At 41.3% G+C, this 27,344-nt stretch overlaps 2 protein-coding genes across 6 annotated transcripts in view; both read left to right on the top strand.

Moving 5' to 3' along the window:
- LOC109032426 (uncharacterized) overlaps positions 1-27,344 on the top strand; it is a 109,723-nt gene that overhangs the window by 41,185 nt on the left and 41,194 nt on the right. The window lies entirely within an intron of this gene.
- Positions 10,313-16,493, top strand: LOC109035041 (uncharacterized). The gene is made up of 3 exons (XM_072296396.1): positions 10,313-14,781; positions 15,720-15,835; positions 16,381-16,493. The coding sequence occupies exons 1-3, from the start codon at positions 10,313-10,315 to the stop codon at positions 16,491-16,493; spliced, it is 4,698 nt and encodes a 1,565-aa protein (XP_072152497.1).

Here is a 27,344-nt window from a genome sequence, read left to right as displayed (position 1 = left end):
CACCAACTTTGTCATGTCCTGAAGTGAAAGAGCAGGTTGGAATGTTTTTAGTCTTTGAAAGAATAAACAAACACCAGTGAAAAAGTCGTCGTTTTTCAGACCAAAGAACGTAACTGTTCTTCAATGTAACTAAATTGTTCCTTGCAAATTAAATTCTTCGAAGAAATAACTGTTGAGGTTTTGTTTGCGAAAATTTTCTGATTTTTCTTCTGATCAGACGCACAAATCAGAAAAATTTTGTCCAAACTTACGAAGTAGTGCTCATGTAGAAAAATTAAATTGTTGAAGTTAATTTTGCAACATTGGAATGGAGTTACACTATTTCATCTGAGAAACGACAATGTGTGAAAATTGCGATGAAACCCTTTAACATTGCTGGCGACTGAATGGCTGCTCAATCTCGCAGGTGACTCAAGACGAGATAAGCAGTGGCGCGGCGTGCTGCGATAAATCGATTGATTTGCCATTGAAACCTATGGGAAATGATCAGGGACAGGGTGACAGGGTGTTCTATGACAGGGTGTTCGTGACGGACACCTTAATAATCGATTCTTTACCATAGCTTCAAATGGAGAAATATCGATAGTATAATCAATCATTCACGCCTCGCTACTGGAGATAAGATTATCGTAACAGACACTTCTGCAATACTATGGGAAACTGCACTTCATCGTGAGCTGCGTTAAGTACCAAGCCTCGTGAGCTTCAGTACTTACACGAAAATAAACTTACCTCTTTCTCCCACGACAGTGGGCCAATTATTGAAATTGATAGACAAAGCTATGGACAAAGAAGACATAGAGAGTATGGAGCGATCCCATTGCACTGGAAAAAAAACACATTGGATCTAGAGTCCAGACTCTTAAAAACATCGACACGACAAGAAAAAATACTCTTGATTCAATCAGATTTAAGCTTAAATCAAGAACCAAGCCTCTTAATTTGAGCGGATTTCCTTTTGATTTAAACTTAAATCTGATTGAATCAAGAGTCCTTTTTTTTGTCAATGTTTTCAAGAGCCTGGACTCTAGATCCAATGTGTTTTTTTTTTTTCCAGTGTGGTTGAGACGGGTGCTTCTTATAGACTTAGGGGGAAATGATAGACTAACTGTCGGGTCTCTCGTGGGTTGCGGTTAGTTAGTCTATTACTCACCTCCTTTATCAAATCCAACCACCCGTTTGAACCAGTAGGATAGCTTCATCTTTCCTCTGCCTCCTATGTCCATAATTTTGCCTACGAATTTCAATAATCAGCCCGTAGGGCAGACATGGCCGTGGGCTTCAGAAATTAAGCGCTACATGGTTTATTATTAGTAGTGCGATTCAGCACCTGATTTTGCAGCCTCTGAGCTTTAATCCTCTACATTTCGACAGTGTTTGAGTGATGAACTGTCAATGCTCTGCTGTGAAAGGCATTCAAGAAGCTCTTGATTCGTTGGGAGTCGTTGCCTCCAGATAAGTCGTGTTTTTCTCTTATCCCGCGTAGGTTCCTCTATCGCTTTGTCGGTCACTCTACTTATTTTTAGCCAATGATTCACTTCTCCCTCAGATATTTGCACACATAGCTCCATTGTAAATACTTCGAGTGAGTAGTTCTGCAAGCTCTTGTAAAAGGAAGTAATACCACCGGAGAAAGAAGGACTTTCCTCCCAGCCTCATAGCTCCGACGATTGAAATACTTGCCATTTCAGACTCCCACAAAAAAAAGAAAAAACAGAGCTAGTAAAGATGACAGTTGAAAGCAACATCTCCATATCCTCAGACAACCTTTTGTGGAGAAAAAGAAAATGAGACAATTTTAAATCAGCGTCTAATATAATACCCAAATCTTCTCTTTGACGTTAATTTAGACGCCTTCCACACGTATTATTCGTTGAATTCGTCGAGAGAAATTTTCGATGAGACACAGGTAAAGTATACCACAAGGTTAATGGCACTGTAAGGCATTCAGTTGAGTTACTATGGCGCACAGCGTTTCATATTAGTGGGCTTCATTTTTCGCCTTCACTTTTACAACTCGGCAACAAGTCCCACACGCGCAGCGCAGTCCCGTCTCGTCCCAGTCCGCGCAAGCGTTCATCATGAATAACTTACTTGCCATTTTGTTCTTTATTCATACCCAGTGTCATCGGTATTTATATTATTAATATTTTCTAAATTATATAAAAATACATTTTCACAAAAATAAAAAATGAAATTACAATGCCACAATATTTACCAATGAAAAGACTTATTGAACTATGTGGGTTATTTATCGTTAATTGGTCCATGACTTACCTCTCTTTTTCAATACACCAACCGCTTCAACCAATAAGATCGCTAAATTTTCTCGTGGTCTTCTTTGTCTATCATCTCATTCATCAATTTTAATAACCAGCCCGCAGTTGGGATATACATAAATCGTAACTCGGTGGACCTTCATTTTATTATTATTTGAAAAGTCGACTTTGTAGATTAGATTTATTGATTTTAAAAGCCGTATCGGGGTCCTCGCAAGGAGTTTCTGCTCCAATTTGGGCCTTAATAAGGAAATGTACAAACATAGGGTGATCCACTGATGTGCAATTAACTGATCTAAAATGTTTTTAATCAATAAAATAAAAACAGTCTTTCAAAACTCCCAACACGTTTTGGTTGCCGCGAGAATTGGCCGATATTTTCAGCAACGTCAGCTCACCTTCTGACATTTTTATCTCGACGTTAGGTACTTACAGGTCAATTTTTCTTCATTTATATGGTCCTGCCTCCAACTTTGCCTTTTATTTTTCTATTACTGTATGAATTGAGCTTTTGGACCTGTTCACGCGTCTGTAACTTAGATTCAGTCTGTGAATCGCATATTTTAATGGAGACTGCTTTTTACTTTCTCGCTCCCATAGGGTAGAGAGGAAGTATTGTCATCCTCCAAAAAAAAAAAAAAAAAAAAGTTGAAATTTCATCATTTCTAGACGTTTTAAGGTCCCAGGAGTAAAAATAACCATACTTGGAAAAATGTGTGTCCGTCCGTCCGACGTCCCCCAAATCTGTCTACAGCGATATCTCAGAATCTATCTGTTCGATTTCATTCAAAATTGGCACAGGACACCATATCTATGGTCTTCTTATGCACGTTCAACGATTTTGAGGTACGCTAAAATTTGGGGGGGCTACGCTCAATTGTCCATTTTTAGCAAAATCACACGGAAAGCTCATTTTGAAAGACTGTAAATTTTGAAAAATGTCTTTAATTCTTTAACAATGGGCATCAAGCACATCACCTGGGTCATTAATTTAAGTTCCAAAAAGATCTTTGGACTAAACTCAAAATTCAAGAGATTACGAGGCCCAAAAGTAGGCACTTTGCTCCGCGAAACAGCTCATTTTCAAGGACTGTAAATTTTAAAAAAATAAAAAAAAATAAAAAAAAATGCCTTCAATTCTTCGAAAGTTGGCATAAGAGCACCACCTGGTTCATTAATTTAAGTTCCTACGAGGTCTTTGGACTAAACTAAAAATTGAAGGGTTACGCGTCATTTAGTGAGGGCACTGCGAAATCACACAGAATATATGGACTAAAATTTTGAAAAATGCCGTTAATTCTGTGAAATTTGACATCAAACGCAATTGAATCATTGATTTGAGTTCCTGAAAAATAGGACTAAACTCAAAATACGAGGAGTGCAGACCATCTCAAGGGGGTATCGAGATCACTCATCGGTGGGAAGCTCCGCAGTCTGGGCGTAACATTCTAACAAATGGATTAAATGTATTAAAATTGGAGATAAAAAAGTTAGCAACTGCTACATACCAAAAAGAATCCTTGCACAACTATCCTACTCAGCTTAAACTGTGAGCGAACGGATGAAATGATGAAAACATGAGACCAGTAAAGGGTTGAGGAACAGAAAGTAAAACACTACACCCGATTATATTCACGATATTACGATGCAAATCGTTTATTATTGTTTTAATACTACTATAATGCATTGTTACCCAGCGAATGATGAAATCAAATGTCAAAATTAAGAACTAATGACACAAAAAGTAAATGAAATAAAATAGAAACACCTTGACTTAGATGTTGTAAACAAAGATCCACGTTATCACCGACAGGAATGGAGATTGAGAGTCGGAATGTGGGAGAGTAATGCCATGTCCATACCGCTCTTTGATTGGTTCAAACCCGATTCAACAACAAGATGCAGATTTATTCCAAAGCGGATAAAGAATGGTAGTCGCATTTCGTACCTTCTTGACGTCACACGGCATCGTGTACGTTTTGGGTTCATCCTGATTGCATGGCACACCATGTACCCTCTGCGCGTCACAGCCTTTAAAATGGCGGCTCAACTCCAGTTGCGACTACCTTTCTTCCTTCACCATCACATGTCTCTACCTCACTCGTCATAGAATGAGAATCCGAGGCTGGGCTAGAATTTGTTCTATGCCCTCGCTCAATGAGTATCATGAATCTCGAGTAAATCGAATTCTTCTTCGACCTATTCTCTACACCAAAACCTAGAATAATAAAGCTCCAAGAGGAGTGCCTTCTTCATTTGAAATGCATGTGCTGTAATGTTGGGTGTCAGCGCTGACGATACCTACTGATCTATCCTGCTAATGGACATAACCACTTAGATCTATTTATTTCCCCGATACTTTTTGAACATGAAGAGAAGAACATTGCTTTCTGTCTTCTACTTTCTGACATTGCGGTGAAGTTCAAAGCCGAGCCCAGGTAACGATGCAAACTATTCAACCTCTGACCGTTACAGTTTCCTTGGACACAAAGCATGTAGAAATAGTTGTTGACTGTAATTAATGGCTAAATCAATATCTGCTTGTGTCTGAGGAATGGTATTGGCAGAATGGATTAAATCTTCCTCAGCGACACCATTGGTTGACCGAGGAGAAATGATGAGGTATGAAATCAGAAATGTTTGCCACCTCTGCGCTTCCAAGCAATTTTTTACTTAGAATTGTTGACGCAGGGTCTATATATGTACCAAATACCATACTTTACAGTTGTTGATATAAATTATTAACTCAATCACAACAACCTTGCGATTCCCTTCCTCCGAGTTCACACAGTACCTCTCCTCGAACGTAGCATAAGCGACCTGAAAAAGTTCAGAGTATTGGACACAAAATATGTAGAAATAGTGATTGACTGTACTTAATAGCCAAATTAATATCTGCTTGTGTCTGAGGAATGGTAGGTATTGGCAGAATGGATTTAATCTTCCTTTGCGACATCATCGGCTGACCATGGAGAAATGATAGGGTATGAAATCAGAAACGTTTGCAAGCTCTGCGCTCCCAAGCAGTTCTTACTTAGCGTTGTTGACGCAGGGTCCTCTGAGATAAATAGGTATAAAATCCTATTTTGGGAATCCTTAAGCTCATTTGAACAGTGATATTTAGAAATGAATCAAGTTCCATTGCTGCTTTGCAGGCTCTGCGCTCCCAAGAAAATCTTACTTGGCATTGTTAATGCAGGGTCCTCGTAAGTAAATAGATACCTATAAAATCCTGTTTTGGAAATCCTAAAGCTCATTTGAACAGTGATATTTAGAAATGAATCAAGTTCCATTGCCATTAAAATTATGCAACCTGACCTTAAGGGAAACTGAATGCATGCATTCCCGTTCAGTTCATTTAAAACCAGAATGCTTGGGTGGAAAAACACAAATTATTCAAATTCTGGGGCATTTTTCACAGAAAGGAAAAGTTGCATCTTTTTGAAAGCAATTCAATAGACTTGATTCTTTACTTCTATACGCAGTCCATATTTAAACAGTTATTCCATCATCCAAATTATGTTTGCTGCTGGGATAGGTTATTTCAGTGCTAAAAATGAGGCCACCTGCGGCCTAATTATTGAAGCTAAGTCATGCTGCAATCACACGCTGAATTTAGCAGCTGAATGTAGAAGTCATCAGTAATCGGCTGAAATTTAGCAGATTCGAGTTATTTTCATCCCGATGTGTATCAAATCTACTTGAATAGTTCAAACAAATTCAAAATTGGTGGTTGCTGAGAATCGTTGCTGAATTTTGCGCGTCACGCGCAAAATTCAGGCATCGGGTCGATGACTTCTACATTCAAGCCACATTCAGCGTGTGATTGTGGCATGAGCCTGAAACTATAAGACATAGCCCTATCTTAACCATGTAATATATTGCAATTGGATGTCTTATCGGGCTGCTTTAAACTTTAAATAATTGGCCCCCTGGTTAAAATTTAAGAAGGAACTAGCTACCAAAAGTAGGCACTTCTTAAATTTTAATCCCACACAATGCTTGACAACTAAATATAAGTGGTAATCTTTACTTATATGATTACTTAATTCCAATACCTTTGAACAAATAGTAAGCCATACATCCGTTAGAGATGAAGCCTGTGATCAAGGCATCAATTCGTAAATCCAAGGAAGAAAATGCGAACCATGAACAAACAATGACCACTGTATGAAACTGAACAGCACTTGCTATGAAGAAATTAAAATTATACTCATCTTTAGTAAACTTTGTGTTGACACTCAACATGAATTCAAAACATGAAACTGAACAGCACTTGCAATGAAGAAATTGAAATTATTCTCATCTTTAGTAAACTTTGTGTTGACACTCACATGAATTCAAAACATTGATTAATTATGGTGTATTTAAAGTAGCTGTGTTTGTAAAACCTTAGTGCTGTAAATTTAGAGGAGCCAATGATAGTATTGCAATGAAATGTGGATAGAATAAAGTACACACATTCCGGTCAATACTGTTCAGTGGTCCTTTAGAGAACCGGTTGGATACTTCGAGCACAGTTTGGAGAGTTGAGGACAAAAAAAAAGGGAAGACTTTAGGTTGTGAAACGCTCAGCCGCTTCCAGGAGGAGACGATGAAGGATGCGCAGACCCTCTCGATTCAAGTGAAGCAAGTCTACTCGGCGATTCTGATGACCTCTTTTAGGAAAATAAAACTTTTCGTAAAATCGGCGGTCAGGCTCCCAAGAGTCTTGACGCATGAAGGGAGAGAAGCTGTCAACCACAAGAACACGATCACGCAATGATTCTCTGGAGCAAAAGCTCGACAACCATTGATTGACCACATCAATCTTGCGATTGACATGCGCAGGAAAGAGAGGAATAGGAGGGATTCTGCCGACGACGATGAAGCGAAAGTGTCTTTCGGCATAAAGAAGGAGGGCCTTCAAGGCCTTTTTAAGGGCTGGGACATCAACTTCCGCCTTGATGTCGTTAGTCCCTGCTAGAATGATAAGAATATCCCTGTCTTTGTCGAAGGCTTCATTTCTTGAAAGGCGCTTAAGAATCTGGGTTTTTAGGATCGATCGGAGCCAAAGATCATGGTTTGCCGGAGGAAGGCAACAAGCAGAAGCACCACTAACTGCCAAGGATACAGAATCTTCGACAGGAAAATTATTAAGCATACGAACCAATTGACTGGCTCCAAGGAAAACGTACATGATGACAGATGAAGTAACTAGGTTAGGTGTGAAGAATACAAAGTAAAGACAAATCAAGAGAAAAGATTAGCTCAGAAGAAGAACAAGAGTTTGGACCAGAGATAAGAGATCAGTTGGAGAGCGGATAAGATACGAACGTTACGCTACCTGATTAATTCTTCCAAAAAAATAGGAAATTACCAAGATAACAATCCAAGCCTGTGCGAAGTTGAGCAGAGAATGGAGAACGGACGGGCGCATGCAGAAGGAGGTGGCAAGCCGGCCGTTGTTGGTTTTGGCCATGACGTAAGATGCACACTGTCCAATGGGAATGAGGGTTTCACGCATTACGTGACCCAAATATGTCACGATCTTCTTTTGCTATATCGTTGCTTCAAGGCGGATAAAGAATGGTGGTCGCATTTCGTACCCTCTGGACGTCACACGGTATTGGGTACATGGGCCGGCCGAGGCCGGGGGAGCCGGGTCAACCTCGAATTGCATGGCAAAAACCGTACCCTCTTGACGTCACAGCGCTTCAAGATGGCAGCCAAAATCGAAATGCGACCACCATTCTTTATCCGCCTTGTCGTTGCTTGATGTGACGTAGGCTTGTACATTTCTCCGCTCGCCACCACCTCCTGAATGATGAGATTATCATAAGAAGAGTCGATTAATTTCATTAATTAACGGCTTAACAAACTTAAATCGCAACCGATTTTGCCACAAAACCTGTTTCTATAAATGACGACCGCTCTTTACGAGGAAATGACTGCAACCAGCAAGACAACTTGTCTCTGGTGCAGAGGTACCCCTTTACTTCGTCATGGCATCACACCGTCAACCTGTCACTACCTGTCATGCCCCGTCTTAAGTGTTTTAATTCTTCATTATGAAAAAAACAAATGAATGACTCATTTGCTACATCTTGAACGAATTGGCTGGTATTGACTGCACTGCTGCAAGATTGCTCTGTCGTTTTGAATCTATTCCTCTGGAAACTGAAGAATTTTTTGGATTAATCGTTTCTTACCCCTTTTATATTCAGGAGAACTGTGATTTAAAGTGTGAAGTCAGTGTTAATTATTTTATTCTCTTGAAAAATAGTTCCACTGAACTTTATTTTTGTGTTGTTTATGTTTCGTTGTCTCCGTTTCTCCACCGTTTCCTCACCTGTGGTACTCGTATTTGTAAGTTGCATGCGTTTAATAATAAGAATTAGGGCTCAATAGTACCTACCTGTTTACAATTCAGATGCTTAATAATTTTAGAACCTAGCGTTTATTTTTTTTTGTAGTATCTCTCACAATTTATTTGTACTTGAGACTGCCTTTGAAAATGACCCACCCTTGAATTTAAATTGAACCTCAAGGCTTTCCTTGAAAATTTCGTTCAAATTAATTACATTGATGCCAATTTTAGTCTGTTTATCCCTAATTTAATGATGAAATCCTATTCGGAATCTTTGAAAGGATTTGTGGCAGAGCCTACCAAAAATCAGACCGATTTATTAAATTTGCCCCATCCTCCGGCCGCTATCGTCCGCGGAACTAGAAGTCAAGACTCACGTATTTATGAAGGGTATGGTAGAAACAAGCAGTGCACATGCATGAGTTTATCAGCTATCTGCATGTCTAAATTAATCACTTTTCCTTCTTGGAGCCCGATCATCGTCGATGGTACTCTTGATTGTGGTAATAGATTGTATTATTTGTCGGTTGAGACTTATCAACAGCGTTTTGGAAGATGTCTCGATGCTTCCGGATTTTTCCCCGCCGACGAGACTCATCCCGTCGTTGAAATTTTAGGACATACGTTCAATATATCTGTTCCTCTAGAGCCTTTCCAAGGCATACTTCCTGAATTATTTCCAGAGTTGACCAGATTTTTTGACCAATACGAGCATGGCATTTTAACATGCTCCTTACTTTCGGTGGCTGTTTTCAAAAAAGACGGAACTTTCTTGATTTTCGACCCTCACAAACGTGATAGAAATGGACTGCGCTTAGCTTCGGATGACGCAGTCGCAACTTTAGCGAGCTTTGAGAGTTTGGAAGCTATGGTGGCAACGCTTCGCTATAATTTTAGTTCAAATAATCTTAGCTTATTTTGTATCGCCCCCGTGTTGGTCACAGAGACAAGTAACAGCGGAAACATGTCCACTGCGGATAATGCTCCCCAGCATCATGAAGATACTCAAATTGAGTTTGATCCCATGATCAGTAGTTCGCTGTCTGTTGATGTCTTTGAATGCTCCAACGGCGCATTTCCGGAAAAAGAAATAGGCAATAGTTTGACGAAAAGTCAAGTTTCAAAAATTAGTAAACTGAGCAAAAGAGAACGCGAAAATTTACGAAAGAAAAAGGACGCTGACAATAAGAGGAAGCGAAGGGAAAATAATGCACCTTCGAAAAAACAAAGTGAAACGCAGAAAAAGCAGAAGCAGAGAGCAAATCCAAATTTCAGAGAAAAAGAAAACTCTTTGCTCCGGAAAAAAAGGAGCATTCCTAGCGTACGGCAAAGTGAAAGGGAAAAAGAAGCGCAAGCTAAGAGACAAAAACGTCAGGACGAAGAATTTAGAACGCACGAAAGGGAAGAAAATACAGAGTTCAGGAAGAGGAAAAGGCAAAGTATTGTTACTGAGGAAAAAGACCGTGAAGCCAGTTTGCGAAGCAAGAAAAAAGCTAGACAAAATGAAAATTCCAGAGAGAGGGAAAGAAATAACAATGCTCAAAGAATGAATGAAAGGAGGCAAAATCAGTTTTTAAAATTTAGAGAAGAGTACAGGACTGCTTTGCATGATGGTGGAACTAGAGCCGATGCATTAAAATTAAAAGTTATCAATTTCCGATCCGATTTTCCAAATTCGATCTGCATGTTTTGTGAGGGCCTTTTCTTCCCACACTCTATTCGAACTCTTGATTGGGAAGAACTCGAGGAAAAGCTAGGTTTGAGGAGCTTTTGTGCTATCTCACGTAGCGTCAGTAGTGTCGTTACAGACAAAGTGTGTATAACATGCCAACAATATGTCAAAAAAGGTAAAATTCCTAAGTTAGCAGTTATCAACGGGTTGAAATTCCCAGATATTCCGGCATGTTTAGCGAATTTGAAACCCCTAGAGGAACGCATGGTCGCTCCTTATATTAATTTTATGCAAATTAGACCATTAAAACCGCGCAGCGTTAATCCACAACTTGGACTTAAAGGTAGTGTCGTAAATATTCCTGTCGAGGTCAATGACATGGTGAATGTTCTTCCGCGACAATTTGATAACATGGCAACCGTGCAAATAAAGCTTAAACGGCACTTAGACCACGCCTCTCATTACATGTATGAGACAATTCGTCCATCTAAGGTTGCGGATGCATTGAATTACCTTAAGAGCACTCCCCTGTACGTTAAGCATGGCATTTCCATCGATGAAAATTTTTTAAATGCTCATTGTCTGAATGTTGATGAGGAGGTAGATTTCATCGTGGATCCAAGTGATAGGGTAAACTCTGATGATCAGAATTTGACGCGGCCCGCCTCTGAAGTCCCTCCAGAACAGGGCGTTCCAGTAGAGGAAACCGAAAAAACTGTGAAAGAACGTAATTGCCCCGCGGCAACTCCTTCTGATCCCTCGAATATGGTACCAGTTAACGAAGTCTGTGACGCGGGAAATGAGAATAGTCTTGGAGACGATCCTGTAGAACCGGAGGAATTAATTGAAGAAGTCGACGAAGAAGTGCTTCTTATGAACAGAGACGCCGAACTGAACGATCGCATTCGTATCATGGCGCCTGGTCAGGGTAAGGCACCGGTGCCCTGGCATTTGCAGCCAGACTTAGAGGAGCTTTCTTTTCCATCTCTTTTTTGCGGACAACCGTATACGCCCATCGGTAAAATTTATTATTCAGAGAGAGTAAAATCGGAACTCAGAAGATGTGACCGCCGAAGTTGTACCCCAACTAGAATTTTGTACATGGCGAAGAAAAAGATGGAGTTGGCATGTCTGTCCAACATTAATATTTGTTTGAGGAAAACTAGAAGGACAGAAAATTTAAATGCCGGCCATATTTTAGATAAAGCTTGTCTTGACTCCTTAATTAAACACGATGAAGGTTTTCGCGTACTTAAGAACATTCGATCTTCCCCCGCGTGGTTAGAGGATAAAAAGAAGGGGTTGATGGCCATGCTCAGGCAACTTGGTCAGCCGACGCTGTTTCTTACTCTTTCTGCAGCGGAAAACAGATGGCCGGAACTTATCCAAGGCTTAGTGCAAATAAATGAAGGAAAGAAAATCTCCTTAAAAGAAGCGGTCGAATTAAGTTTTAATAAAAAGACGGCTCTAATTAAAAGCGACCCGACAACATGCGCTCGGTACTTCGATTATAAAGTTTCAAAGATAATGTGGTATTTACGACAAGCAGACGGTCTGTTTGGAAGCGAGTACAGAGTAGAGGATTCTTACGAACGCGTGGAATTCCAACAACGCGGATCACCTCATGAGCATATATTTTTGTGGTTGAAAAATGCTCCCCTGTACAACCCGGAAGATCAAACCTCGGTGCGCAAAGTCGTCGATTTCATTAATACATTTATTACGTGTGCTCATGAGGAGCATTGCCCTTACACGGCTTACGTTACGCATCAGCACACCCGGACGTGTTATAAAGGAAGGAGGTACGTGAAAAAATGTCGTTTTCATTTCCCTTTACCGCCAATGAAAGCAACCACCATATTGCGCCCTTTGGAAAAAAATGAAAGGTCAGAACAGTCAAAAGAGGACTGGAAAAAAGTATGCGACCTGTGTGAAGATTTCTTTTCAAAACCACGATTGGTCACTTTCGACGAAATTTTGAAGGAACTCGGTATGACGGAAGATAGGTACATTCTTGCTATTAGGAGTTCTCTTAAAAGACCACAGGTATTTTTAAGAAGGACTAGCAGAGAAGTCGCGATTAATGCTCACAACAAAACCCTTTTGTATCTGTTCGAAGCTAATATTGATATGCAATTTATTCTGGAAGAATACGGGCTCGCAAGTTATATTATTAATTATATCAGTAAGGCAGATGCTGGTCTCTCTAAATTGCTCCAAGAAGCTGCCGACGATATAAAGAACGGGTACACCAACGTGCGCGAAAAATTACGGAATATATCGAACGTCTTTATAAATGCGAATTTGATGTCAGCCCAAGAGGCAGTATACCAAAGCTATCCACTCCCCATCATCAAGAGTAGCAGGAGTATTGTATTCGTAAATACGTCCCCAATCGCTGAACGTACGCGGATGCTAAAAATGAATGCTCAACTTCGGAATTTGGATGCTGACTCAGGCGATATTTACGCGGAAAATATTCACGAAAAATATAGCAAAAGGCCCGAAAAGTTAAATGACGTTTGTTTAGCAGATTTCGCGACTTCGTACACTAGGCAAAATAGGAAGGACGACGAGGATGAAAACGACGACGCAGATGAAGAGTATATTTACAAAGAGAGAGGAAAACGAAAAGTTCTTCGGTACCGTCGTTACAAAGAACTTATCGATCCTCCAAATTTCTACCGCGAACAAATTTGTCTTTTTTATCCGTGGCGTAATGAGGTCGATGAGGTCGAAAAATGCGACCTTGAATTGAAGTACCGCGAATGCATCGATATTATTAAAAAAAATAGGGGTAATTTTTCAGCTATTGATGAAGACGAGGTCCTTGAAGACGCTTTAGAAGCAGCCATAAATGAAAATAGAGAAAGGGAAATTGAAGAAGAAGATGAATTTGCTGCTGATCAGCTGCCTCTTGATCAGAATGTCGATGTATTAGCACAGGGTGGCAAAAGTAGTGATACCGTAGTCGAGCAAAATCGGATAACAGCGCCGCAAAGAGTTCAAACTGAGGAGCTGCATTCAATGTTTCGGCGTTTAAATGTCAAACAGAGAGAAATATGCATGCATGTACTCCACTGTGCGAAAATAGATAGAGGACTCCAACATATATTCGTTAGCGGGGCCGGTGGGGTTGGAAAATCTACGGTGATTAAAACAATTTTCCAATCCGTGACCCGACACTACGACAATAATCTAAATTTTGCTCCTGATAGTGTAAAAGTGCTCCTTTGCTCATATGCAGGCAAAGCTGCATATATAATCGGTGGCGTTACCGTCCACACAGCGTTCGTCCTGCCAGTGACCAAATACGGAGGCCAAATGCCGCCACTCAATCCTGCATCGGCTAGTCATTTAATTACAGAACTAAGGGACTGTCAATGGATTATTATAGACGAAGTTTCCATGCTAGGCGGTAAAATGGCAACTTACATTGAGCAGAGATGCAGGGAAATAAAAAGAAACACCGACCCCTTTGGTGGTATAAATATTATTGTCGTAGGAGATTTTGGTCAAATCCCTCCCGTGCAGGACTCTATGATTTTTAAACCCCCTAATATCACCGAACTTAGTCTTCTGTTAGAATCGAACTTCAACTGGCGCGACTTTAAGATGTTTGAATTAACCGAAATTATGAGGCAAAAAGGTGAAAAAGCTTTCATCGAAGCTCTCAATAATTTATGTTGGGGCACGCTCACTGAAGAAGATATGAAGCTTTTTAAATCGAGGCAAGTAAAAAATGAATCCGATGTCCCAAAAGAGGCTATTCGTTTATATTGTTTCAATAAGCAGGTTGACGCGTTTAATGCGGCAAAAATTTTCGAGTGTCCGGAAGCAGAATCCGTTTCTGAGGCGAAAAATACTGTATTAGGTAAGGCAACTCAAAGCCGAATCGATTACGCGGTTAGATCTTTGATGAACAAAAAATTAGATGATTTAAAAGGCCTACCTCATAGAGTAGTCTTTAAAGTAGGGATCAAGTACATGATCACCATTAATGTTAGTGTTCGCGATGGCCTGGTCAACGGCGCTGTCGGTACTTTAGTCAGTATTACTTACAAGCCTGATCAAGACACGATTATTGACAGAATTTGGCTCGATTTTGGTGAAAATTCGAATGTAGGCAGTAATGCTCGACTGGCTGTTCGTGATTACATGAAGGCGATGAAGCTCCATCCGCGACTTGTACCGTTGAGTAGGAAAAGTGTCGTAATTTCGGGATCTAAAGACTGTCGTTTAAGAATCGTCCGAGTGCAGTTCCCTGTCGTTCCCGCGGAAGCAATGACCTGTCATAAAAGTCAGGGCCAAACATACGAATCAGTGTGTATCGACTTCAGTAAGCCAGGGAAATGGACTAGGCCGGTAACATACGTAGCCTTTAGCAGAGTCACCAGTCTTTCGGGTTTGTATATTCTAGGAGAATTTAAACCGCCACCTCCACCAAAACCCAACGATCCTATTGTGCTTGAAATGGAAAGGTTAAGAAAAGATCCTTTGCAACTCGCGTTCTGGAACTTGGAAAATAAGAGTGGTCTCGTAATTGCATATCATAACGTGAGATCTTTTAATAAGCACAGCTGTGACGTAAAGTCTGATATGTGGTATTCCAGAGCGGACATACTGATCTTAGCGGAGACTTGGACCTTACCTACGGATGAAATTCATTTTCCTGGCTTTCGAATCGCGTATCGGTCCGATTGTGATAAAATTAGGGCCCCGCGTGGATTGCTCTGTTTCGTTAAAAACGGAGTTGATGTTTCCCAAGTTGACGGAAGGAAGGAAACAGGTGAAAAATTCGTGATGGAGGCAATTCGATTCAAAGTAGGAGACACTTGGGTATTAACTGGCTATAAATCACCTGGAACCCCCGTGTCTGTTTTCAAATCGATTATCGAAGTGTTGATTCCTCAAAAATCTCGGGTGACACTATTAGGAGATTTCAACTTTGACATAATTGGTCATCGTGAAAAATGTCTTTTGCCTTTCTTAAAAACTCATGGAATGACGTCTGCACTTTTACCTGAAACTGTGACGACTGATTTCAATACGCAAATAGATGTAATTTTCTCGAACTTTCCTCTGGGTAGGCGCGGAGTTTACGAAAGCTACTTTTCAGACCACAAACCGATCTATTTTGAACTTGATTCCTTAGCCGGTGAAACTTATGCCGAGCTTGCCTCAAAGGACCTCCCTCATTCATAAATATCCGACTTAATGCAGTTCCTAAGAAGCTTTCTCTATTCATGCTTAAGACGTGGTACTGGCTGGAGTCCTGGAGGACGCCAGAGAGCTAATCCTACTGGTCAGTGGCATATTCCAAGAGAACTGAGAAAATTCTAAGGAACAGCCCGGTAAAATTCGCGTTAATCGCTATGTTATTGCAGCTTTTAAGATCCTTGTCTGATTCATGCTGCAGATGTGGTATTGGCTGGAGTCCTGGAGGATGCCAGAGAGCCAATCCTACTGGCCAATGCCACGTCAGAGAAGAATCTGACACAAGTGTCTTAGGAGCAGTTTACAAAATTCCGATATGTAGTCGCCTTTTAGGCAGTTCTTGAGAAGCTTTCTCTATTCATGCTTAAGACGTGGTACTGGCTGGAGTCCTGGAGGACGCCAGAGAGCTAATCCTACTGGCCAGTGGCATATTCCAAGAGAACTGAGAAAATTCTAAGGAACAGCCGGTAAAATTCGCGTTAATCGCTATGTTATTGCAGCTTTTGAGATCCTTGTCTGATTCATGCTGCAGATGTAGTATTGGCTGGAGTCCTGGAGGACGCCAGAGAGCCAATCCTACTGGCCAATGCCACGTCAGAGAAGAATCTGACACAAGTGTCTCAGGAGCAGTTTACAAAATTCTGATATGTAGTCGCCTTTTAGGCAGTTCTTGAGAAGCTTTCTCTATTCATGCTTAAGACGTGGTACTGGCTGGAGTCCTGGAGGACGCCAGAGAGCTAATCCTACTGGCCAGTGGCATATTCCAAGAGAACTGAGAAAATTCTAAGGAACAGCCCGGTAAAATTCGCGTTAATCGCTATGTTATTGCAGCTTTTGAGATCCTTGTCTGATTCATGCTGCAGATGTGGTATTGGCTGGAGTCCTGGAGGACGCCAGAGAGCCAATCCTACTGGCCAATGCCACGTCAGAGAAGAATCTGACACAAGTGTCTCAGGAGCAGTTTACAAAATTCTGATATGTAGTCGCCTTTTAGGCAGTTCTTGAGAAGCTTTCTCTATTCATGCTTAAGACGTGGTACTGGCTGGAGTCCTGGAGGACGCCAGAGAGCTAATCCTACTGGCCAGTGGCATATTCCAAGAGAACTGAGAAAATTCTAAGGAACAGCCCGGTAAAATTCGCGTTAATCGCTATGTTATTGCAGCTTTTGAGATCCTTGTCTGATTCATGCTGCAGATGTGGTATTGGCTGGAGTCCTGGAGGACGCCAGAGAGCCAATCCTACTGGCCAATGCCACGTCAGAGAAGAATCTGACACAAGTGTCTTAGGAGCAGTTTACAAAATTCCGATATGTAGTCGCCTTTTAGGCAGTTCTTGAGAAGCTTTCTCTATTCATGCTTAAGACGTGGTACTGGCTGGAGTCCTGGAGGACGCCAGAGAGCTAATCCTACTGGCCAGTGGCATATTCCAAGAGAACTGAGAAAATTCTGAGGAACAGCCCAAGAGTAACAGCTGCAGGGTAATTTTTAGGAACTAACCTAACTTTCTATTCCTACTTCACCAAATGAAAATATTAATAATTTTCATTTTCGATGTTTAGTTCATTATAGTTAGTATAATTTATAAAATAAGTTGTAAAACCTAGTATCCGTTCATAGTGCGTTAGTGCGAAATGAATGATTTGAGTTAATTTATAATTTTATTATTTTATTTCATAAGTAAAGGGCTTGTAGCTGTGATGTGCTTTTTTTCAGATCATATTTTAAGTTTAATATTTCTAAGTGAGTACTGTTTCATAGTCTACTATTTTATATAATTGTTGTACCAATGAATGATTCCACCGAGATTATGACCATGTCTAAAGCATTCTGTCAATTACCTCAGTAGATCCTCAAGAATCTTAGAATTGCTAAGATTTTTAAGGATCGCAGTCTTCACTGTGTGGCATTATTCGTGTATTATTTAATCGAAGATGCCTCTCAGTGTTGACAAGCGATTCTGAATATGTTCATCACATATCATTGAGGAGTTCCAATTAAGTTTCAACAAACACGATAAAAATGGTATTTACAGAATCAGATCGTTGAGGGATAGGTGGCGGAGCCACCAAAATGCCGGCGCGAAGCGCCGGCTCGAGCGAGAAAGTCCCGTGCGGTCCCCGCACCAATCCGCGAAGTGGATGGGGGGGCGAAGCCCCCCAAATGCCGGCGCGAAGCGCCGGTACGCGGCGCGAAGCGCCGCGCATAAATTGGCCGGAGGCCAATTTTTTATTCTGTTGCAGGTGAGTTTTCCCGATGAAAGTCCCTAATTGTATACTTGTTCAGCTGAATCGATGGGATTCAATCTTGACCTAGTGTGGTGAGTGCAGTGACTCTAAGATTATCTATACCATCAAAAATCGCGCAGTATATATTTAGAAAGCATTACACCACGGAACTAATTTTTCACGTGAAAACCCCAAGTAATTTGAGTGAGGAGTGAGATCTACTCGTCAAAAGCGAAGTTAACTCTGCAAAAGAGTTGATTTCGCTCTGACTTACTCAAATCGGGACGTTTGTTTCGGAGCATCATTGGCTCCGGAGTGGAGTGCCCTCCGAATTTTATTCTAAGGGTTTTATGAAGGTAACACAATGTTGAGAGATTGATAAGAAGGTACCTATGACGAACATTCTATGGTACACCTCCCACCGCAAAATTGACAATGTTTCTGCCAGAAAAGTAGGTTGTACCTGAAATACACAATGAGCTTTGGTTAAGCAAGGTTGACGATACAATTCAATTCAATACAGATCAAATACAATTCGTTTCGCCGGTGTTAGTGGTGATGCGTGTACCTTTCCGACTAACATTTCACCAGTCCCGCCCCAATTTTCCTGTAATATGGCGGTTGCAATTTCCAAAACGACCGATACAATTCAAGTAAAATTAGATGACGTACTAAAATTTTGCTAAAGTTAAAGGTGGGCGGGGGGAGGGGGGCGGCGGCGGCTATCGTTTCTCCAGCCTCTCTATCCGATTAGCTTAACTCTCCCCACTACAGTTTTGCAATACAATTCGAGCACAATTATTCTTCGAAACGAAAAAAAGTTAAATTTGCGGATGGTCGGAGGTGAAACGGACGCAGGTAATGTATAGGGTTGCCCCAGTCGAGGAAATGTCAGGGAATTTTAAAGATTCAGTGGAAACCTGGAAATTTCAGGGAAAATGACGAAAGTGTCAGAGAAAAATTGATAAGCGCCTTTATTTGTTTTCTAGGATGGGTTTGACGTTTCGAACAACATATTTTACGCTAAAACTACCTCAAATTATGTCTTTTTGGTCATCTGGCACATCTTTAATTGTCAGGGAATTTCACCAAAATGTGTTGGGGACATCGGGGAAATTCATTTTCTGGATTTGGTAGCAATTCTGAATGTACCTCTTTCTCGTGTTCCTCATTTCTTCCCTTGGCCGTAGGGTGTGAGTTCCAAAAGCAAAACAGGTTCGCTCGAGCCCCTCCCCCTTCAAAAAATTTTTATCAACTAGACGTGGCAGCTTTAGGCGGCGGCAGCGCCGGGCGCGTGACCTTGACAGCGGAGCACTCTACTATGGATGTATTTTATAGATTAGAAGCCGCGCGAGACGGCGGCGCGGCGCGGCGCGCCGTTCGTTGTGTGAGTGACCGCGCGAGGCGCCCCTTTCCTCTCTCTCTCGAGGCGCCCCTTTCCCCTCTCTCTCGAGGCGCCCCTCTCCCCCTCCCGCGGCCGGTCGTCCCCACTCTCCACGCCCGGCCCCCCGAGCTTTTCCGGAGCTCCGTCACCTCTTCTCCGGAGGCCCCCCTCTCCCCCGTGCGATGCTCTCCTCGTGCCCCCGGGGGCGGGGGCAGGGTCGGGGGTGACCCCCTCCCCTCTCCAACCGCCCACTAGTCGCCTCTCTTCACTCCTCTTACGGCTATCATTTTTGCACGTGCATTCATTTGGATCCTGTAACTCCACGTCGCCGTTGCCGTTTCGCCGATTTTATTCGACATTTCTTGCGATCAATCGGGCGGATTCAACTCAGTGGCGTGGTGTGCTTTGCGATGTATCGATTGCTATGCCATTTAAACCCATGGAAAAGGATCGATAAACAGGGTGTTCGCAGCGAACACCTAAATAATCGATTCTTTACCATAGGTTTAAATGGCATAACAATCGATGTATCGCAATTCACGCCACGCCACTGATTCAACTAGAATCAGCCTGACTGTAAAATTTCATCTCATTAAGCGAATTTTATTTAGAGATTCGGTACTACTTTTGTGCCTGCACTTCCGAGCTGCCACTCTAAGTATTGGAGTTTGGAACTGACCAACGAATCGCAACATTGGTGCGTGGTTTTGGCACCACCCCCCGAGGTGGTTCTAAAAAACGTTCGATCTATCGAAAACCAACGGATCTGGTTGGTCGAATCTGGTAAAAACGGTGTCCACTGGTGTTGGTGATCGATGAGACAAATCGGGGCAGAACTCCCCGAAGAGGTTTGGGACTTTAAATAAAATTCTCTTTTTCTTTCATTTTTTTTACCCGAAAACGGAAACGTCACATGGTCCCAGAATTTTATAAGAAAATGCCTCAATCTTGGGATCTTTTGCAGAGGTTGCAATCCGTAAGGTGTTCCCCAGTTTTCTGTCGTGAATATTTGCGAAATTTGATAGTTGGCAACGCTAATTTTTCTTCACTCAAATGAGTATAAAACAATGGATTCTATGTGAGGCAGGTTACTGAGGAATCTCGATGCGTCGGGCAAATTTTTGCTCTTGCCCTTGAGAAAATCTGGATTCCCTGAAGTAAAAGTTCCCTCCATTGACAAGAGGATAGCAGGTCGATGCGATCCCCTCTTGGGTTAATAGTGCACGCGGATCAAATAATTTCCGTCTATCCATAAACAAAGTTTTTAGTCGAGGTAACCAAAGTTTTCAATTACTGAGACTGAGCGTCGGATCTGGCAGTGGCGAATCATGAAAGTTGGCAACGCTGGTTTTCCTGTATTTAAATCCATCAAAAATTTCGATTTTAGGTGAGACAAGATGCCTCGCCAAGAATCGATTGTTCTACGTACATTTAAATGGAGAAAATACAGTGTTGCCAACTTCTAAGAATCGTCGTGGGGTTTTAGTAATCGAAGTTTTTGTCCACTTAAAGATTCGTGTTCTATTTTGAAGACTTCGATATCTGCATCGAAGTTTTTATCTCATTTTGATGGTCTAAACCCGATGATATAAAATATTTTCGTAATAATTATTGGCTTGTGAGCTGGACGGTTGTTCTCTCTGCCAATTTTCCAGTGAAGAATCATGTCTCCGACTCCTGATGTTGAGACAAATTTTCCTGAATAATCGAGGTATCAATCCGGCGTTCTGTAGCTAAGCGTTTTTGTTCCCTCGCAGGCCAAACTCGCATTTAATGAGGAAACATGCATTAAAATTTACTCTCCTGGAAATTTTGCTGCTGGGAACAAAGAATCCCGATACAAGATCCCTAAGAACTTAAAAGGAAAAGCATCATTACCAAAAAAATCGATATCTCGAGAAAAATGTATAAATGACAATATACAGCATCAATTAGTTTGCTGTCGTTGGCAACTCACCTGTGCCTGTGCAGTGGGACGTGCGAGAGTCATATTTTGAAGCGGCTATATGCGCCTTCAATGTGTGTGTGTGTATGCAACCCGCAACCGCTGTGGGAATCTTCCCCAGTTAGATGTAGGATGTAGACAGCCTCTATCCTACGCTGAAAGCCGAAACCTGTCGTCTGTAATAGTGTTCAGCGACGATGCCAAGGGATTAATGATCCTGCGAATTGTCACACGAATTGTCTGGCAGCATGAGGTTGTTACTATTACGAAATGGGACAATGTTTAGGCCCACTCGGCATATATAATTCTTCGAGAAGCTGACAAACTTTTGAAAGAAAAAAAAATCTTTTTGACAAAATACTCTAGTTCAACACAGTCGGTGTAACTGGATTTGCATATATACGTTATCTTGTAATTATTATCACCGTCAGTAACTTATTTTCATCGTCAGCAACTTCGTCTTAGATTGGCTACTGAGGATAGAGAAAAGTGAAAAAGGCCTCTCGTGAACAGCAATAAGAATAAAACAGAGACTGTATTTTGACTTTGAGAGACAGTTCGGAAAAGGTATATGACTTCATACCATGACTCGAAAATTATGGTTTTGAGACAGCAGATTCTCAGCGTGTTAACTGTTTTATATGTGATGGCATTTTAGAGAATTTTGATCTAAACAGCAGATATATTCTTTATTCAAATTGAAGTATGACCTCTTTCAATGCCACCATTGGTATCACACCTATGTATTTATCGCATGACAAAATCTATGCCCACGATGTAGGCCCCTGAGCATATATTTCTCTTTTTGTGGGACATCCAAGTATATGAGCAGTTTCCATGGAGATAGGAGGGAACGAATAATATGAAAAACGTGGCAAAGAAGGGTAGAATGCATTGCAAAACGAATGGGGCTCAAGCATATAACTAAGATAAATAGCCCTAGCTAAAACTACTCTTTTATTTTTTTTTTGCATGCATAAAGGTATCTTGTTCACAGTCTTGTGCCGCCTTCCCCGCAAGGTTTTAAGCGTACAATCCGATTATAGAATTGACTCTCGACCAGTTCGAGTGCAAGATTCCTTCGGGCATTAAATTCGTTATCCCATTCTCGGTCTTGATTCTTGCCTCGTATTATCTCTATATCTCTCCCTCCTCTCGTCCCCCTCCCTCTAACCGTCCCCCTCCATCCTCTCCCCCTCTCATTCACTTTACAAGCCATCATATTCATTATTCTGTGTTTTCTTTTGGCGCAAAGCTAATAGCGGTATAAGAATTGACGGAGAATATTTTAAGCTGTACTGGCTGCTCGTTGACTTGGCCGTTTTAACATTCATTCAGAAAGGACTATTTCGAGACGAGGCAGATAGGTGGGATTAGGAGGTAAACCAGGGTGGGTGTGCCTCTTGGAGGTCTGTGGTGAACTCGAAACGTCCGCTTCTTTGAAGTGGCGATTATTGCAGGTTCGCAAGACTGGATTTCGTCCGTTTTAATTCTGTGCATTAAAACAATTTACCTGTATATCCATCTAGGTAAGCTGCCTCACATAGAATTCATTGTTTATTATTCATTTAAAGAGAGGGGAAACAGTGTCATTGACTTGAAACGATTTTCCGACTCTCTCCAATCGGGGAGAACGGGTCAGAAAAAGTGTCGAACGGGGCGCTTCTAGAAGATAGTAGTAGTTTGAAGCAATGTTTAATGCAAAATGAACGTAACTACATCACTGCAAGCAACTATTACTGCTCTCAAGTCGCTCACATTGCCTACTTTAGTATTGAAGGCGAAGTAGTTAGAACGAGCGCGCAACAATCAGTGATACATTTTTATTTTCCCTCCCGTTGAAGTGGAAAATATTTAACTCTAACCTTATCCAGACGCATATTTGCGGCCATCCGCTGGAAATGAGACCTCAGTCCAAGAGAGCAACTTTTCCGGCAAGAGAATCTTTGTGAAAATCTAAAGTTGACTTGGCCTGAAAAACAGGGCTATGCCCAACACTGGACAAAAACACATTGGATCTAGAGTCCAGACTCTTAAAAACATCGACAAGAAAAAATACTCTTGATTCAAACGGATTTTTGCTTAAATCAAGAACCAAGGCTCTTAATTTGAGCGGATTTCCTTTTGATTTAAGCTTAAATCTGATTGAATCAAGAGTCCTTTTTCTTGTCAATGTTTTCAAGAGTCTGGACTCTACATCCAAAGTTTTTTTTTCCCAGTGAATTTTGAGTCGCCATAACTTTCACAATTATGGCGTAGTTACAACCACACATTGACACATTTTTAACTAACCAAATTCGTTTGATTCTCCAACCATTTAAGCGACCCCAGGGCTGCTTTAAAAGAAGAAAAAACCCATTTTGAGTTCTTGTGGAACAAGATCCATTTTCTTAACTGTCAACGGTCACTCCGCGCGTTCGGGAGTTTTGTAATAAAATACATTTCAGCTGACACTCTGAAACGCCGTGATCGAGTAGGATACTTTTTTTAGTTCCGCCATGGATATGCAGAACGAGGGTGAGGAGTATCGTTTACCAGAGACAGGAGACCACGTCGAAAAGCGACGCACCACGTGCAAAAGAGAACGTTAGAATCAGTGGCGTGGCGTGCTTTGCGATACATCGATTGTTATGCCGTTTAAACCAATGGAAAAAGATCGATAAACAGGGTGTTCGCAGCGAACACCTTAATAATCGATACTTTACCATAGGTTAAAATGGCAAGACAATCGATACATCGCAATTCACGCCACGCCACTGGTTAGAATGAGGAAGCGAGGCGAGAAGACACCGCCGCTTGACCCGTAGGAAAGGGTATCGCCTTTCCCTCCGGAGCCGCAGACACCATGCTAACACACCCGGAACAGGGCTCATCCGAGGGGCTAGTTAGGCGTTTTTGGCGGGGGAGCGGCGATATGAGAGCCGGGTCCAAAATAAACCGTCATCACCGCAAGACGTTGTGTCGCGTCATGATGGCCGGCCGACGCGACGCGACGCGGCGCCGGCGACGCCATGCCAGACAGGTGACGGTGCGATCGCGTCTCGTTCCAGACGACGCACAGTGGAACGAGTTGATAGCGGAGGTCGGACATGAATTTTTTGGATAAAATTTCAAATTTTGATGATGATTTCGTCACAAATTCAATTTCAATAAGAGTGTCTGAATGGAAAGTTCACGGAAAAACCAATAAAACCACATTCAAAACTTTTTTGTTTCGTATTTTCGAAAATAAATGCGTTCGAAGTTTCCAGATTTTGTTCGACTTTTCCTATTGACTCGGATCAGTGTGCGACGCTTGTTAGATTGATCGTGTCGATCCTCCTCTCTTCCCTGCCAGGGAAGAACGCCGTATGAGCATTCAAGCATTGCCAAATTTCATTGAAAGTTTTGATAAAATTTCCAGAGATATTTTCAAATTTGAAGGGGCTATGCGGATCGCGAAGAAAGCAAAATATGAAAGATTTGGAATTTCAGTGAAATTTTTGATAAAATTTCCGGAGATATTTTCAATGATCATTGAAATGATATGATCATTTTCGGTCCTTCGAGGCACAATAATCGAAACGATATTAAACCTTGAAGTTAAGCGTTTTCCGTTTGTTCCGTTGTTCTTTTCAATGTGTTTTGGTGGAAAAATATATATACATACATACAATAGGGCCTCAAAACTACTTTTCCTGAATGAAACGAAATTTTCATTTTTTCCAAGCTCCACATTCCGTAAAAACTAGACGTTCGTTTTCTTTATACATTGAAAGTACTTGTAAAAAAAATTCTCTAAAATTTTAAAGGAAAATCACTCAAAAATTATCCGAAGAAACTTGCGTTTGATTCGAAGAGATTTGGCAACGTTTCATTATCCATTTCGCGGTTTTTCTTACCACGGCAGATTTCGCATATTTTTGCCAACCAAGTCGTCCTACTCTGCAGACGCGCCTCATTTAGAGGTCCTGCGAACTGTACCCAGACGGATAGGGAACCTGCGTGTCGTCTTATTGTCTAGGAACTATAAAACCGGGATTCGTCAACGAACGAAAAGTTTCAGCCTGTAAAATCGGAAATTAATCAAGGAGTCTTACTCAAATCTTAAGAATGTCTTCTCTTTTTGCTCTAAGACCTATATTTGTCGGTGATCCGCGCTAATTTTGCGGAAAAATCACCTAAAGTATGAGTAAAATCAATAAATATGATCCACTCGGGCAAAGGAGCCCTTCAAGTAAAAAAAAAGAACAAGAAATGCGGGGTTTGTGGTGTAATTGCCACCTGTAGGTGTTTGATATATCAGGCGAAGATGGCTCGATATTGGTTCAAATAATTGCTTCGCAAATTGATGGAGGAAACGAGGTAAGAGACGGTTATAGAGCTTGGAGCTTCAGGAGTAATTGCACGTTAGGCGGATTGCAAATTGTAGCTGCTGAGGTGAGACAAGTTACAATGATACGATACTCTGCTTGAGAGGGGTTTTCCAAGCCAAAGCCCTCAGACACGCGAACCACGAGCACTATTGCTCGCCCGACCATGACAGGTAATAAAATGCATCACTGCAAAGTCACACAATACAAAGAAACAGGTGCAGTCCTAAAGAGGCGAGAAATCAAGAAAAAAGAGATAGAACTACTATTTTTCATTCGACTTAGCTGTAAAAGCTCTGGATGGCTTACACGTCGCTCTAAAATAATTGTGGTTCCTTTATCGCAAAACACAATCCAATTAATCATATTCTGTTCAGGATTCGTTAACTGAAAATAATGACGCTCGGGTTTGGATTTTTGTTTGCTTTATCTAGCTATCAAATAATTGATTTTAATACTTCATTTTCCGTAAACTTATCTCTGTGTGGACAAGGCCTTCCATTCTTAAGAAATGAACGAAAAAATTATGAAAGAACAAACATAAATGTGGTTCAATGATTTTAACTTCCGCCGCCGCGCCGCGCAGACCACACCGTGTTGGACGCAATGCGTGAAGTATTCATCCAGTCTTGTAGGCGCCATGCGTTTCACGCTGGCCGCAATGACCGCACTGTGTTTGGCGCAATGCGTGAGGTATTCGTGCAGTCTTGTAGGCGCTAATATGTGTTACATGCCGATCGCCGCGCCGAGGTCCTCTCCTTTTCATCTCAAGTCCTCGTTATCATTTCTCTCTAAGTCGTTCCATGCCAAATTGCGTGTTTGGTTTCTCTCGTAACTCGACTTATTGAGGGTGCTGTCTCTTGTATCACTAAGAGACGACACAATTAGAAATTACTATACTCTCAGGAAATGAGAGATTTTGTCGCCTTTTCTCGTTTGTAATTTTGTTTTTATAAATCTGATTTTTTTTAAACCTACACTTTAAAAAATTGCAAATTTTTGCCGCCCCTTAGATTTGCTGCCTTGGGCCGCGGCCCATGTGGCCTTCCCCTTAATCCGGCCCTGCGCAACGACGGTCTCAATATTCTCATTATCAATGCTTGAATGCACTTTTTGCGCTCAATGGATGCGTCCATGTTGCATGAGCAAAACATGAAAGTATGTCTTCTGGCGCTTTAAGAGACGGGTTCATTCTAAATTGTTGAATCGTTGTGGCAAGATATGTGAGGCAACCGGTGCCTTTTTCATGCGTCTGCGAAGCTGCAACACTTAAACATCGTCCTTTCTCTGATACTTCATGATTCTTATTGGTAATTGTAAATCGGGCATTGTTCACCGTTTTAATCACATCCAGTGACGTATCAAAATTAAGATTCCAGGTCGAGGCACTCTCCTTCCTTACCTCTGAGATATGCATGTGTGTATGAAAAGGAAACAAAAGGGGGCGAAGGGAAAGGAATAGAGTAACACAAAAGAAAAAAATATGGTAACAAATCACGGATCTGGAAATAGGGTTGTTAAAAATGAAAATTCGTAGATTAGATATTATTTCTTCTTCTTTTTCTTCCTCCACGGACGACTAGGGTATAGCCCCGTTTTTCAGGTCATCCAGTATCGAGCACAATAAACTATATAAATATTACAAATCTGTAAATCACCAAAAAGTATAGAACTTTTCAAATCAATTAAAACAGCATGAAATCTGCAATCAACCTCAGGAGATATTATTTCAACGTACTAATCACAACGAATTTTCTAATCCCAAAAATGGATTAGCTTTTCATCTAAATGCACAGTTTCCGTCTGGACTTCTACAAATTCGCCCCTCTAAAATACACAGAATTGTTTATTAGAAGGATTCTTTTCTTTTAATACGTTTTCGAGGGCTACTCTCGAACCTTACTCACCTGGGAGAGGGGAAT

This window comes from Bemisia tabaci, chromosome 2 (genome assembly GCF_918797505.1).
Source record: "Bemisia tabaci chromosome 2, PGI_BMITA_v3".
NCBI classification, from domain to species: domain Eukaryota; kingdom Metazoa; phylum Arthropoda; class Insecta; order Hemiptera; family Aleyrodidae; genus Bemisia; species Bemisia tabaci.
This window is presented reverse-complemented; position numbering and strand designations above follow the sequence as displayed.

Bases quoted from the DNA above. Each gene is read 5' to 3' on its own strand.
- LOC109035041 (XM_072296396.1), top strand. From the start codon at position 10,313: ATGTTTTGTGAGGGCCTTTTCTTCCCACACTCTATTCGAACTCTTGAT. The intron at 14,782-15,719 runs GTTAAGAAAAGA...TTCATGCTGCAG, and splicing joins ATTGTGCTTGAAATGGAAAG to ATGTGGTATTGGCTGGAGTC. The intron at 15,836-16,380 runs GTAGTCGCCTTT...TTCATGCTGCAG, and splicing joins AGTTTACAAAATTCCGATAT to ATGTGGTATTGGCTGGAGTC.